The following is a 16,077-nucleotide window of genomic DNA, read 5'->3' as shown; positions in this document are numbered from 1 at the left end:
TGTTTTTGATAATTTAAAAACAACAACAAAACCTCTCCAGGTGATTTAACAAAAACTTGAGTCAAAAGCGGAGCTATGTGAGTGGGCCTGAGATGGTTGCTAAGGAGTCATTCAATACAGATCAGAAACACAAGCTGCAGCTTTAAACGTTTCAAGCGGAGGCCGACAGGATCCTGCCTAACTGATCTTTCTCACGAGGTGGTCATTTGAGCCAGTGCACGTAATCTCTAGGAGAGCCAGGCCAGCTCTGGGCTGTGGAGGCGCCGGGCACCACAGATGCTGGGGACAGTGCTTGGCAGTCAGGGGAGAAGCTGAAGTTTCTAGCGGCAGAAAGGCTCGGTAAAAGAAATGTTCACATATCGAGGTCTGGGGAAGTCATTCTGGCTTATCCATGAGTTAACTTGAATCTGATGCTAAACAGAACAGCCTGCTTGTGGCCTATCAAACATACACTGTACATCTGCTTTAATTATTAAAGAAAAGGGCGCACTGACTGCAAGAATGTCGACGTTAAACATGAAGATTAAATGCCTCTCTGGCTGGGAAGCCAATGCCGATACTCCTTCCATGACAAGACTTCCTTCCCAGGTGCCAAGAGCATACTGACTTGCTGTGTATGTGCTGATCATTTTTGTTTTTTTTCCCCCAAGACTGTGCTGAAAACCACGCTTCTCTGGGGCAGTTCCTCAGTTACCTGAGAGGCTGTGTTCTGGGCTATAATCGTCAGTTTGGCTCAAGATGGAGAAGTAGCTGACTTCCTTAAATGGCACTCACAGGAAGCCTCTGCAGTGCCACAGCGAGCCCACAGGATGTCAACGCCGTTTGCCTTGTAGCAGTTTAACAAAATGGCAAACAGGACCCAGGAAGAAACAAACAGTGCCCCGGGCAGGAAACCCAAACCCGTAAGCTCATGGCAAATGTCACTGCGTTTACAGGGAGAGGAAAAACCTCACGTGATTCTTCCTTGTATGTTGAAGATTTTATTTTTCAAACCTTTAGAAGAATCAATTCCATTTAATAAACCTTTGTAAAATGCCACAGAAGCCAAGGGATGCAGGGTTAAGCTATGTTCTTAAGAACTGACCCTCTCCAGGCTGAGTCTCCTTAGATTACCTGGAAGTTACATAGAGGCAGTTCTATAAAGATGAAACTTTGAAAAAGCCAGTCTCTTTCCTATTTTTAGATTTGGGCGTTTTCCATTTTTTTGCTTTCACAAAAAAGTTTAACCCTGATTTTTCTCCGTTTAAAACAAACCAAAATCGATTTAAAGAATTAAAATAAAGGGAACAGCACCTGTGGATGTGCCTCTTGACATCCACAGATGTCACCCAAACCCAGACACATGCACAGCAGACTCTGCCTGCTCAGGACAGACCAATGGGGAAGCCAAACGCCTCTCTGGGAGAAAGTGCCGCCCACGGTGTTTTGCAATTGTCAAGAGTGTGCAAAGTACAGACGATTAAAAATGTGAAAGGCTGGTTTCAAGCTTGAAACATAAGCCTACAATCTTGCTTCTTCTCTCCCCATCACACTGTTATTTCAAACCAGAATGATGTCCGTGAAAAGAAAAGCTCATTTTCTTGACCTGTGCTGGAAGGCATATGTAGTAATAGGTCAGAGATCAATGTGACAGTTTTCACATGTCCCAACCTGGCGCTTTGTCTGTACAGGATATAAATAACCTGCTGATAGAAACTGGATATAAATAACCTGCTGATAGAAACTATGTGTCCTCCTCAAATGACATAGCCAGTTTTTAGTTCATGAACCATGCAGTTCAAATGAGATGATCAGTTTGCTTTTGTCACTGTGCCTGAGTCATGGTTAGGTCACTTGCAGGCCTCATGCAGAATTTAGAAATTGGATACAGGACTTAAGCCTCGCAACGGAAGTGACGTCTTGAGAACATGCAGGAGGGCGCGGTGCGGGGGCTCTGAGCGCCCAGGCTCCGTAGGCTTGGTCAGCAGACACCCGGCCCGGCCCTGAGTGCGGCTTCCAGTCTCTGTGGCTCCAGCGGGAGGGCGAGGGGGAGGCTCCTTGTCAGGGGGTCAGGGAGGTCCATGTGCTTCGCTCAGCCTCTGTGCTGAGTGTTCAACACATCCTGAATCTCTGTTTTCTGCCAGGGAGGACAGGTGTCAAGGTGCACTGGTGTGGCGGTTATTTTAGATTTTTTACCATGTACGGACCTTGCAATCTGTAGCCGATCTTTCTGTAATAATTCCTGGTGCCAACCCCTGTGAAGAAGCAGAAAAACAAAAGTCAGAAGAGTCTCTTACTAAGCATTACTTTAGCAGCCCTCAAAAGCCAGCACACGTGCCCCTCGTAGCCGTCCTCCTTTTCCCACTCTCATTCACAGACCAAAGTCCTTTCCAGATCGAATCTCATTTAAGTTTGGAACTTTAAAAACATTCTGAATTCAAGTTGCATTAAAACACAGGAACTGTATTTCAGAGCCTGTGGGTTTCCAATCCTGTGGGTACCATGCAGCACGGCTTCAGGTGTTATAGGTGAATGGGAAGTGGTGGATCTAACGTGTGAGATGTCCACACTCCAAGCGAAGCGAGACAGCGTTATGGTTTCCTGGAAGGTTGAACGAGAGGTCAGGTATGGGAAGTGGAGTCTCCACAGCCGCCGGCAGCCAGGGTGCCCTGACCAAGTGAAGTGTCAGTGCCACTCACTCATCCAGAGCAACGATTTTCACCAAACACCATCAGTGGCATTAAATTAGTGCTACTTAATTTGCATTTCATTCACTTTAATTTTTTTGGGGGGGGGTATTAATTGGTATACTTGTTTTGATATACGAGCAGTGTTAAGTACCAGGAGTTTATGTCAGTTTTATATTTGCATCCATTTGAGGAACACTAGCTGATTTAAGTCAATATTAAAGGTCCGTGAGGTTTTTTTCTTTAAAAGGAATCATTATCCTAAATGGTGCCGCTATAATGAAACATGATCACATTTAAGAAGCTGAGCTCCTAGGAGGATAAAGCATGGCTTATGTGGTACTAGCTATACGGAGTGGCTAAGAGAACGGGCTTTCGATCATTCAAAAGATACGGATTTAAGGTCTAGACCTGTCATTTTAAGGGCTGTAGCTTTGGCCATTACTTAATTACATTTTATCATCTGTAATAACGTACCTATGTTTTAAGGATATTAAATATTAAATGAGATAGTCCTTGATATGTGCTTAGTCCGGAGTCTGGAAAAAGCCAATTCCTCCAGAACACTGGCTGCTGTTATTATTTTAGAGCTTTCCATGGTCTGATATCTGATTATATTTCTAGCTTCACTGCTTGCTACTGTTCTCCCCTGAAACACTATGCGTCAGCCCCAGTGAAGATTTAACTTTTCTGAAAGCTCCCGGCGTGTCGGGCTCTGCCTAGCTTCCAGGCTTGGCTCGTGCTGTGCCCTCTAGCAAACTGATCGAACCCAAGGAGGGGGTCGTGGGAACCTCTGATCTGGAGCTCGTCGGTCAGAAGCACAGTGACAACCTAGACTTGCAGTTGGCATCTGAGGTGGGGTCAGTCCCGCGGGACCGACCTGTAACCTGTGGAGTCTGATGCCACCTCCAGGGAGACAGTGTCAGAACGGAGGCAATGGTAGGCCACCTGGCTGGTGGTGCAGAGCTGAGTGACGTGTGGAAAGCCCACGCCTCCGGCGCAGTAGCTGTGGTTTTCGTGTGTGTCACGTAAAGGAAGACGCCGGCGTTTCTCTTTACCGTACTCCTCCCCACGGCTCTCCCCACGGTGCACTGCGATTGCTGGTCGGCTTCCCCACGTGGTGGAAGCTCTATGTATCTTGTTCGTCACTTTGTATTCCTAGTGATCAGTATGTGCATGAAATCAGATCACTGCTAGCCCCCTCCAGTCTCGCCTAATTCTGTAGCCCAAACATTTACTATTTAGGGATAGGGTTTCCTACCGTGTTTTGTTTCCCACCTCTTTCAAACAAATTTCAAGTATTAAGAAAATGGAACTGAAACTGATGTGATGAAGGTAACAGAACCGTGTCATGTGATACTAGGTCACTGGAGAATTTCCCTTTTAATCCAAGGATTACTGATATTCCGTCTTGCACAATTTCAACCTTGTCTTTGTGTTCTAATCGTTACTTTTGTTCAACACTGTGGCTTGGGGTAGAGCAGGGGGAAGACAAAAACATGAACAAATAATGGGTCAGGCAGCAGCTCAGACCCACCGGATCCAGGAAGACATCTCACACCCCTCAGAGGGTACAACCACTTTATTGTTTGCACTCTCTCCTAAAGTTCTCTATCCGTAAGCATGTCCTATGACCCAGCAAGTACACTCCCAGAGTGAAAAGAGAAACGAATGCTTACAGCCAACAAAAGACATGTTACTCATAACAGCCAAAACAGGAAATAACCCAAATATCTATCAATAGTAGAATGGATAAATTGTGTATTTTCACACAATGGACTATGATACTGCAACAAAAAAGAAAGAACTAGAGCTACCTGCAATGCCACGGATGAATCTCACAGACCTAACTTTGCATGAAAGAAACCAGATGTAAAAGATTTCATCAATGCATCAGGCAAAACTAATTTTACGGTGATACAAGTCAGAATACTGGTTATATTTGGAAGATGATATGGACTGAAAGAGGGAACAAGGGAGTCTTCTGGAGTGCTGAAAAATGGGATATCTTGATCTGGATTATTATTGCATGTACGCCTTAGCTCAATTTAAAACAACTCAAGAGGGGGCACATCCATTTAATAGATGTTCAATGTGTTTTGAGAGCTCAACTTGTCCAAAGAATTCAGCAAAATAAGGAAAAAGGATGAGAGGCAGGTGGTTAAGAAATCATTACTGGAGTGATCACTCTATTACATAGATGCCTCTGACGTCATTCAATGCGGTGCTTTCTATTTCTAGAATCCTGCATGCTAGAAACTATTTTTTTTCATCCTCTTTCTCTGCACTTTAAAAGTTCACATTCAAACTGAACTATGCTCTGTGACATGACAGCATTCGTCAGAGGCACAGGCACCCTGAGATTAAAACGTGCTTTTCCTCATCACGTACCATGTACAGACTACAGCATAAATCTAAGAATTCTGAGCAGAGAAGTGACATGATTGACTTACATTTGAAAGAGATCACTCTGACTGCTATTTTGAGAACAGAATGAAAGCTCCAGGAGGGCAGGGATTTTTACCTGCAGAATTGCTAGCACCCGGAGCAATGCCTGCATATATTAAGTACTCACTGAAATATCTGTTTGATGAATGAATAAGTGACCAAGGGCAGAAACAGGGAGACCAGTTAAGAAGCTATTGCAATAATCCAGATAAGAGATGGTGGTGGCTCAAAGCAGAGTCAGGGTGGTGAAGAGTAGCTGGACCCTGGAAACATTTAAAGGCAGAGTCAAAAGAATCTGTTGACGGATGTAGGCCCAAGATGACTCTAAGGTTTTTGGCCTGAGTACAGGAATGGTTTGGAGAAAGAATGAACTGCCAGTTAGTGAGACTGAAAGAAGGTGAGAAGAGGGTGGGGGAGGACATCAGGAGCTCGGCTTTGGCTGTGCTGCACGTGAAATGGCTATTAGACATTCAAGTGGGGATGTTGAGGAATACGTGGTTTTGGAAGCCTTTCTTGCTCTTAGATGGTCTCTTTTCTTGGATGCTCTTTTGGAAAGAAATTTGTTTTCTTTATCTTAATTGAAGGATAATTGATTTATAATAATATTAGTTTCAGGTGTACAACACAGTGATTCAAAATTCTTATAGATTATACTCCATTTAAAGTTATGATAAAATACTGGCTATACTCCTTGCTCTGTACAACATATCCTTGTAGCTTATTTTACACATAGTAGTTTGTGCCTCTTAATCCCCTACCTTCCCTCTCCCCACTGGTGACCACTAGTTTGTTCTCCATAGCTGTGAGTCTGTTGGAAAGAAATTTCTGACTGGGGCAATTATGTTACGAGGGGAGTTGGCTGAGGGGGAAGCAGGTGGGTGGAGGCTGGTGGAGTGGGCAGCTGAAGACAACCTGGGTCCTTTTTTGATACTGTTGAATCAACAACTAACCAAGTCTGAAGCTGCTCTACCAAGGAAGCTGTTAGGAAATAATGTTTTCCGTTTGGTTTAAGCCATTTTGTTTTGGTACTTTTTTGTATTGTACTAATATACATAAGATACTTATCATTTTAACCACTGTTAAGTGTACAGTTTACTGGTATTAAGTACCTTCACACTCTTGTGCAACCATCACCACCATCCGTCTCCAGAAGTAAAACAAACTCTGTACCTAGTAAACAATAGCTCCCTCTTCCCCGTCCCTGGCGACCCCCCGCTCTACTTCCTGTCTCTATGGATTTGGTTACTCTAGGTACCTCATGTAAGGGGAATCATTCCGTATTTGTCTTGTGGTGACTGGCTTATATCTTCAAGGTTCATCCATGCTGGGTTTAAACCATGTGAGTTGAGTTCGGTGTTACTTGTAACTGAAAATGTTGTAACTGACATGTGAGCTTGAGGACAGGAAGAGATTAAACACATGAGGTCAAGTCAGCACTTAAAACCATAAATCAGGGTAATTCTGACCATGCTGCTGTCCTATTGGCAAGTCCCAAGACAGAGCTCAGATTCCTCAGCCTGATTTTCACAAAGCTTTTCACGTCCCGTCTGGTTTACCTCTAGTTCCTGCCACAACTGACCTCAGTCCTTATAGTCCGGCGTTACCAAACAAGGCATAATTTCACTAATCCACTGGCTTGGCCGCTGCCCCTTCAGTGCTGCAGCCTATGCCCCAGGCCACTCCCATTCATCCTTGAACCCTCACTCGGACACCACTTTCGCCAGGAGACCGCGGCACACACCTCCCCTCTCCACAGAGTCTGGCATTCATAACCCCCCTCTCCACGCTGGCGGGATCCTTTAGAGTTCTACTGTTTCAGTAGTCATGCTGTGCTTTATTTTACTTGCATGTCTAACCCCCTTCCTAGAATGTAAGCCTTTTGAAGTCAATGACTTCTATCCTCAGGGCTTAGTACATATAATCAACAGGCAATAAATGCTTGCGGATTTACTGTACTGTATTCAGTTATCACTATGTTGTGTACATATAAAGAAATGTGCTCCTGGGGGATGTTTTTTTTTTTTAAAAAAAGAAAGAAGAACTGGCCCTATGTTAGCTGCCAGGTAGTGGGAATGACTCAATGTAAAAGGGATGAAGGGGGGTAGGGCTTCTTAATCTAGTTACAGATTTCCTACTTGGTTAGCTTACAGATGTAGAGGCAGCTCTCTGATTTATACTATTACCTCTAACTAATAAAAAACTTCCCCTAAAATTTTCAGGAATATTTCTGGATTTTTAAAAAATTGAAGTACAGTTCATTTACAATGTTACCTTAGTTTCAAGTGTATAGCAAAGTGATTCAGTTATGTGTGTCTGTGTGTGTATATATATATACACACACAGACACACATATAAGACATTGAATATAGTTCCTTGTGTGATGTAGTAGGTCCTTGTTGGTTATCTATTTTACATATAATAGTGTATATCTGTTAACCCTAACCTCCTAGTTTATCCCTCCCCCCACTTTCCCCTTTGGTAACCATAAGTCTGTTTTCTATGTCTGTGAGTCTATTTCTGTTTTGTAAGTAAGTTCACTTGTATAATTTCCTTAGATTCCACATATAAGTGATATCATATATTTGTCTTTCTCTTGCTTACTTAATATGATAACCTATAGGTCTACTATGTTGCTGCAAATGGCATTATTTCACTCTTTTTTATGGCCGTGTAGTAGTCTATTTTCTGTGTGTGTGGGCATTATTTTGTTCCTTTTTATGGCTGAGTAATATTCCATTGTACATATATACCACATCTTCTTTATCCATTTATAGACATTTATAGACATATATCCACTGATAGACATTTAGGTTGCTTCCATGTCTTGGCTATTGTATCAATCAATAATGCTGCAGTGAACACTGGGGTGCATGTATCTTTTCGAATTCGAGTTTTCTCTAGATATATGCCCAGGAGTGGGATTGCTGGGTCATATGGTAGCTCTATTTTTAGTTTTTTAAGGAAACTCCATACTGTTCTCCATAGTGGCTGCACCAATTTACATTCTCACCAACAGTGTAGAAGGGTTCCCTTTTCTCCACACCCTCTCCAGCATTGATTATTTGTAGACTTTTTAATTATGGCCATGCTGACTGGTGTGAGGTTGGCTTTTTATACTTCTAATTTTACAACATAGATGCCATTTCCCATGGGCTTAAAACAGTCTATTACAGAGAATTTCAAATATACAAAAGGAGAGACAATGGTATATTGAACCTCCACAGACCCACTACCCAGCTTCAACGATTATCAGTTCATCCATCAGACTTCTAATGCTTCTAGCTGTCTACCCATGTGAAGTCACAAGACAGATTTAACATTTCCTTTTGGTTCTGCTCAGCTCAGTCACTGGAGACATGTTTAATTCCCCTCTTTCAAATAAAGATGATGGTAATCTTTACCATCTTCTTTACCAGTTATTACCAGATTGAAGATGTGCAGCTGGTCAAAGAGCTTTACTTCCCCAAACATGCCACAAGCTTCATCTGTCCACCATAAATAGCTGTAGAGGTGACAGAGAAGCTGTTCCTTACACCTAGCACAGGACTCAACACCCCTGGACAACCACAAAGTGCCATGTTCTGGAGTGCCCTGATTCCCTAAGTGTGCCGGTTAAAGGGACAGCTTTACTGGGGTACAACTCAGCATTCCTCAGTCAGATTCCCATTGAGCATGCAGGCTCCTCAGGTTCTCTACTTTTGCCCTAATACAGGAGGTGGGCGCTGGAAACTGCTACCACCTTGAGGAGAGGCACTCAGGCTTTGCTATGAGCCTTTTTGAAGGAAAGGCATCTTTCAAGCTCCTCTCCTTGTTTTCAGTAACATGCTGTAGCACTGAGATGAGAAGTCTACTTCTAGACCTTCAGGGAGGCCTTAAGTCTTTTTTTTTTTTTTGCGGTATGCGGGCCTCTCACTGCTGTGGCCTCTCCCTTTGTGGAGCACAGGCTCTGGACGCACAGGCTCAGCGGCCATGGCTCACGGGCCCAGCCGCTCCGTGGCATGTGGGATCTTCCCGGACCGGGGCACGAACCCGCGTCCCCTGCATCGGCAGGCGGACTCCCAACCACTGCGCCACCAGGGAAGCCCGGCCTTAAGTCTTTTAACCTCTAGCCAGTCTGGACTCCAACCTCTTACTTAAATGACTGAACAAAAATATTCCCCATTTGTATTTCTCTGTGCCTCTTGTTTCTTGAAAGAAAGATTCTTCCTCCGTTTCTACACTCTGCAGAACAGGCTGGCAGAAGTATTAGCATTCTTAGCCAGCTTAGAAGGGAACACACCATCACCAGCGTGGGTGGGCCACACTCGGCAGCCTTCTCCTTGGTTAGCAGGGCTCCTACAGTCCTCGTCACAGTAACTTTCCTCTCGTTAGCCAGCCAAGAAAAAGCAATTACCTTTCACAGCTGACGTCAGCCAAGCTCCTGGACTGACGTGGGCAGCTGTGTCACAGGCTCCTGCCCTTGAGGACAGACACGCAGCGGGGCTGTACAAGTATCCGTGTTCTCTACCTGATCGCCTGCGTGCGATTCTGCCAATCCCTGGGCTGGGGGTGAGCAGGAGTAATCTCTGTGCAGCAGTCCTCAGGGAGCCCTAGCGGCAGAGCCAACAGTTGTCAGCGGAGCAGTAAGGACGGGGAGCAGAGGGGCAGTCCACATGCTTGCTTTGTTTTATCCTCCAAGTTGCTGGACCCACAACCTGAATCTACCTATATCACGGGGCCCTTTTTCCTACTCTTGGAGGCAGGATAAATATTTTTATCTTCACTACTTTACCAGCTATGATGATGATGAAAGGAGAGAAAGTGAAAAAGAATACCTTGGGGCTCCCCTGGTGGCTCAGTGGTTAAGAATCCGCCTGCCAATGCAGGGGACACGGGTTCGAGCCCTGGTCCGGGAAGATCCCACATGCTGCGGAGCAACTAAGCCTGGGTACCACCACTACTGAGCCCATGCACCTAGAGCCCGTGCTCTGCAACAAGAGAAGCCACCACAATGAGAAGCCCGTGACCGCAACAAAGAGTAGCCCCTGCTCGCCACAACTAGAGAAAGCCCGAGTGCAGCAATGAGGACCCAAAGCAGCCAAAAAACCAAACCAAAACAAAAAACTAAAAAACAAAAGTGTGTGTGTGGGGTGGGGGGGGGGAATCACAAAACCTTAAAAAGATGAATCAAAGATGAAAATGGAAAAAACCTAGCTGTTTATTTAAATTCTACTGATTCTGTATTAGAAAGGATGCAATCTATTTTAACATAACTTTAGAGGAAGCAGGCAAAAGGAGTAAACTAGTCAATGTGGTACCTGATTTGGCTGCAAAACTCTGCTTCTCCACCTTACTGCAGCCCTTTCTTTCTAAGGGGATAAATCCAACACCAGAGTAAAGCTTAGAAGCTGAAAATAAACACATTTTCCCTTTAAAAGAGAAAATAAGTCAGGAGCAGGAAATGAGCCTCAACTCAACCCAGCTTGTGATTCTAACTAACTCCATCTCAAAACAAAAGAAGCAACAACTTTATAGCTGAGCGACTGTGAAGTACAAAGCTAGAGGAAGACGACTCTTTTTGGAGCCCTGAAATACATGCCAGGCACGCATGCTGGATGCTCAACACACACCAACAAGACTGAGATTACTATCCTGGGAGGCGCGAGAGCTTCAGAAAGGGTCATAACTCAAGGTCACATGGCTGGGAAGTAGAAGAACCATAATTCAGGGCCAGCTTGTCTCCACAGCACGCAGAGTGTTCCCAAGGAGCCATGGTGCCTGTGTTGTGGGTGATGCCAGACCCTGCTTCCCCAGCTCTGGCTTTAAATATCTAGTTGGCTCTGATAACAGTACATCCATTTTTTATTAAAGCACAGAAAGGACATTTGACTTGTCTCAATCACCTTACCTCCTCTATCTGTGTCTAATTTCTCAGTGTCCTTTGTTTGATAAATCACTAGATGAAACAAACATGGTGACCTTATTTCCATTTCACTAACAGAGCTCAGTAAGAAACAATACTTACATAAAAGATTCTGATAACACAGGTAGGCAACACAAAACTGTGTTAAAAGATATGGCTTACAAGTGTGAGAACTACTGGGAAGGGGGATACTTTTAAATAACAACTTGATAAATGTGGTCACCCTTTTTAAAATGAAGAGAAATACGATGTAGAGTTTGGGGGAAAAAAAGCAACAAAGATGGAACAATGATGGAAACTAGACCCTAGAGGAGGAGACAAGTCAGGAGTATTTAAGCTTACAGAAAAGGTGACTTCAGTCTTTGACCAGGATCAACTTCCCAGCTGAAGACAATTTAAAAATTTAGACAAAATTAAAAATGCTTCCACTAGAAAAATATCGAAAGATCTAACAGTTATTATCAGGCAGAAAATAAGGAGAAAACGTGAGCTTTGAGAAGGAAGTAGAGCCTTTTCTACCTCAGTGGTGGTGCCAACCCAGGAAGGTCGACCAGAGACAAGTAGGATGGGAGGAGTCACGTGGCCACCAGAGGCAGAGAACCAGCTGCCAACACCTTGAATCTCACTCCCCTTCACGAAGGGAGGTGGGGGAGCAACGAACATCTAGGTCTTGAAGTATTCCTGAAAGCAAATTCTCTCATAAAATGCTCAGCGAATAATAAAAACAAGGCACACTTAAGAGACGACCACATGATAAGAAATAAGAGACTTCAAATCTGGAGTCCCTGCCATTATCTGACATAGACTGTAGAAAAGCTATGTTTACTACATACATGGAAATGGATACCGAATTTAAGAATGTTTAGAAGCAACAGGAAACTATAAAACATGAAATAACAGAGTTGAAAAAGATGCCAGAAATCAGAGAATTGAATGACAAAATAAGAACTTAGGCATCAATGGATGAGTTTAATGGTAGATTAGACTTAATCAGTAAAGTGTAAGTTAAGTCAGAAGGAACTATCAACAAGGAAGCATGGAGAAACAGAATAAGGGGTGGGGGAAAGAGGGTATGAGACACAATGGATACAATGTATAGGTCTAACATATGTTTAACTGGAGTCCCAGGATGAGGGGGAAGAGAATGGGATAAAATCAATATATGAGTCAGAGACTGAAAATTACATGGGGAAAAAAAAAACAAACCACCACCAATTAAAGAAACCCAAGGAAACCTAAGCAAGCTGAAGCAGAGGAAATGCACATCTAGCAACAATCATGGGAAAACTAGAGAAAACAAAGACGATCTAAAAATAGAGATACTAAAGAAACCATAAAAGCAGCCAGAGGGCATCCTCAAAGACAGACATCTGACCTCCTAACTGCATCATTAAAAATCAGAAGACCCTGGAAAGACAGCTTCAAGGTGCTGAAAAAAAATAAATGCAAACCCAGAATTCTATACTCAGTGAAAACTTACTTTAATAAGCAAAATAAGATATTTCATACAATCAAAATTAGAATAATTTGCTACCAGATTATTACTAAAATAAATTCTTTAGGTACAAAGAAAACAATACTTGCAAATTACCCAAATAAATACTTAACAGATAAACTGTGCTATATCCAGATCATGGAATCCTATATATCAATGAAAATGAATAAACTATCTTAGAGATTCAGCAACGATTGAAGAGCAAAGAAAGCGATAAATATACCAGTAAATCTAAATGAATATGGACTGTATATAACAATAATTATAGTAGTAATAATAATAATGTCTTTTAGATTTTTGAAAAAATATCTCTCACACACAGACACTTCAGAAAAGAGGACATCTAAATGGCCAACAAGCATATGAAAAGGCAGTCAACTTCATTAGTCATCAGGGATTGTAAATTAAAACTACAAAGAAACACCACTACATACACATCATACTGAACAACTGAAACTCTTATACATTCCTGGTGGGAGTGAAAATTGGTAGCCCTTTGGAAAACCACTCTGCAGACTCTTATAGTTGAACATATGTACTCCCTGAAATCCAGCAATGCCACCCCTAGGTATATATTCCACACAAATGTGTGTTTATGAGCCTTAAGATACATATATAAGAATATTCATAAGCCCAAACTGGAAACTACCTAAATATCCAGCAAGAGTAAGACAGATAAACTGTGAGATATTTGCGTAATGGAATCTAGCCTACCAATGAAAATGAATGGACATAGCCACACACAATGTGACCTAATCTCACAAACAATGTTGCACCAAAGTAGCCAGAACAACAAAATGATCCCACTTATCTAAAATTAAAAACAACAAAATTAAACTATTTATAAATGATTCATAATTAGGTAGTGAAATATAAAGAAACACACAGAAGAAAGTAGGAAAAAAGAGGCTACTGGTGAAGGAGGAAGGCAAGGAGAGGGGAGGGGATTACAGTGGGGTGGGGTCAACAGGGATGTTGGTTACGTTCTTGACCTAAGTGGCAGCTGGTTAAACAATTCATTTTTTAACATCTAATCAACTTTGCTGTCTATTTGCTACAGTTCACTGTCAACTTTTAAAAATGAAAAAAAAAAAAAAAATGAAAACGAGAAGGTAAGATTAAGTTATTTCAACTACATGAATGTTTCTTTAAATGGGGAAATAAATCAGTTCTTCATGCATATGGAAAATCAAATGAGAAAACTTGGGTTTAGTGATTCCAACTGGACAAAGAAAACATGAAATTTCTAATGTGACTTAATAGAGGAAGAAATCGTTTAATCAAGTATTTATTGAGGATATACTAGGAGCCTGGAAATTAATGAGTTTTACCTCCTAGAATCTTCAAGAAAAGAAAAACTCTAGCCTAATAGACATTTTCATGTCTGAAGAAGGAAAATGAATTCGAAATCTGGAGGTTCATTCCTGTTCTTTGACACGACCTTTGTTAGGACACAGGGCTGTGCTTCATGGCTAGTTATGTGTTGGACTGAATTAAAATTGAGCCCACATCACATTCCTAAAGCCAAACTTGAAAAAAGAGAGAAAATATGCTAAATCTATCCTTTGAAACTTAAATCTCTGATTTTTCTGATTAGATGCAAAAGACTGAGATAAGTCATGATCACTTAGTAAAAAAAAAAATCAGTGAAATAAAAATAACTTCAAAAAAATGTTTTACTTTTGGGTTCAATTAATCAACTATTTATTGAGTGCTTGATGTATGACTAGCAGCATTAATACAAGGCAAATGTATTCATTAGTTTCATTCATTTGCTGCTGAAATGAGATTTTATTACATCTCATTGATCTCTTAGTAGGATGGCAATATTTCACTCTTCAACAATACACACTGGTATCAGAGTTGGGGAAAGGTTTTTCTTCTGTTTGAAAATGAGCCAGATTAACTCAATGACCCTAAATCTTTGAAAGAGAATTTTTTTTCCTGTTCTGTTAAAAAGAAACTCTTAGAAGGTTACCCACATATGATCTTAGCTCTTCAAAGTAGTTGGTTATTGCAAGTCATTAACACAGCACGTTAGTACATTTATTCTCCATCACAGAGACTATCTCAGGAGAATAGATTCAACCAGTTACCCAGCAGCCTAAAGGTTCCCCTGTTCCTTCTGAAATGGGTACACCAAGATAACAAAGTAAAAATGAACAAAGAATAAAAGCAGTAACTTATAAAGCACGTATAGACTCTAAATAGAAGCTACTGTGGTAACTTACAGTAGGATGATACTTACAGTAGGGAGATGCTGGAGGGTTATCCTATAGCTCTTAGGTTTATTCTTCACAGGGAGTCTGACATAGGAGGGCCCACAGTCATCTAATTCAAGAATGAGTGGCTCTGTTCCCACCAGTGCAGAATGTATGCTATGTCACAGATCGTTTTCACTACTTCATGTCTCAAATCATTAGTGTGTTTCTGTAGAAGTTAAAGGCTGTCATCGGTAACCTGGTAGGAAGAGGGATCCCTTCTATTTATAGTCTTTAAAAAAAAAAAAAGACTTTAAGAAGGAAAATGGTAGAGTAGAAAACGCTAGAGATCAGTCCCTCTACTGAAACAACCAGTAAGCTGGAAACAACCATCAAAGCCAACTACACGGGGACACCAGAACCTGATAAGGCACTTACAGCAACCAGGGGAGTGCCTGATGAAGGGAGAGGCTGCTGCCCTTTGGTAAGAGGGCAGCAGATGTGAACCACCTACCATCCCCCTCTCCTAGAGTAGCCAGCTGGAGCCAGGGTGGGCAGTAAGGGTATCTATTGTATTCCCTTACCACCTTTTTAAAAAAGATTCAGACATTTAAGGAAATCCCTGTCAGGTCACAGGCTGATTGCAGAGAAAATGAAACAAGAAATTTTAGTGAGCACATGCAACAAAGAATACTGACTTTGCCAAAATAGCTTGAAGAAATACAAGTGGATGACTACAGCCCTGAAGAGCAATCCCCGAGGAGGGAGAGAATCTGACTTTTATAATTCTTGAGTATGTGCAGTTCTAAACAAAAAATTGCAAAGCATACCAAAAACAGGAAACTAAGACTCATTCACAAGAAAGAGAGAAGTGGACAGAAACTATGCCTGAAGAATCTTAAACACTGATTACTAGGCAAAGTCAACTGTCTCAGTTATGCTCAAGGAGCTAAAGGAAATCATGTCAAAGAACTAAAGGAGCACCAACAACAAAAGCAGAAGTCAACAAGTGGGACTGCATCAAACTAAAAAGCCTCTGCACTGCAAAAAAAAAACCCAAAAACAAAATGAAAAGGCTACCTACAGAATGGGAGAAAATATTTATATTTGCAAACCATATACTGGATAAGGAGTTAATATCCAAAATATATAAAAACTCATATAACTCAATAAAAAAATCTGATTAAAAAAACTGGCAGAGGAACTAAATAGACATTTTCCCTATTGGCCATAGAAGACATTCAAATGGCCAACAGGGACATGAAAACGTGTTCAACATCACTAATCATCATGGAAATGTAAGTCAAAACCACAATGTGATAGCACCTCACATCTGTTAGGATGACCATCACCAAGAAGTCACAA

The 16,077-nt window shown here is 41.9% G+C and overlaps 1 protein-coding gene across 1 annotated transcript in view; it reads right to left on the bottom strand.

Annotated features, from left to right (window-relative positions):
- Positions 1-628: 628 nt before the first annotated feature.
- Positions 629-16,077, bottom strand: part of ELP3 (elongator acetyltransferase complex subunit 3) — a 111,333-nt gene continuing 95,884 nt past the window's right edge. Inside the window, exon 15 of the mRNA XM_082843287.1 lies at positions 629-2,234. Coding sequence (XP_082699413.1) covers positions 2,158-2,234 — 77 coding nt within the window. The 3' untranslated portion in view covers positions 629-2,157. The remainder of the gene's footprint in view (positions 2,235-16,077) is intronic.

This window comes from Leucopleurus acutus (genome assembly GCF_964270905.1).
Source record: "Leucopleurus acutus genome assembly, chromosome: 7".
Lineage (NCBI taxonomy): Eukaryota > Metazoa > Chordata > Mammalia > Artiodactyla > Delphinidae > Leucopleurus > Leucopleurus acutus.
This window is presented reverse-complemented; position numbering and strand designations above follow the sequence as displayed.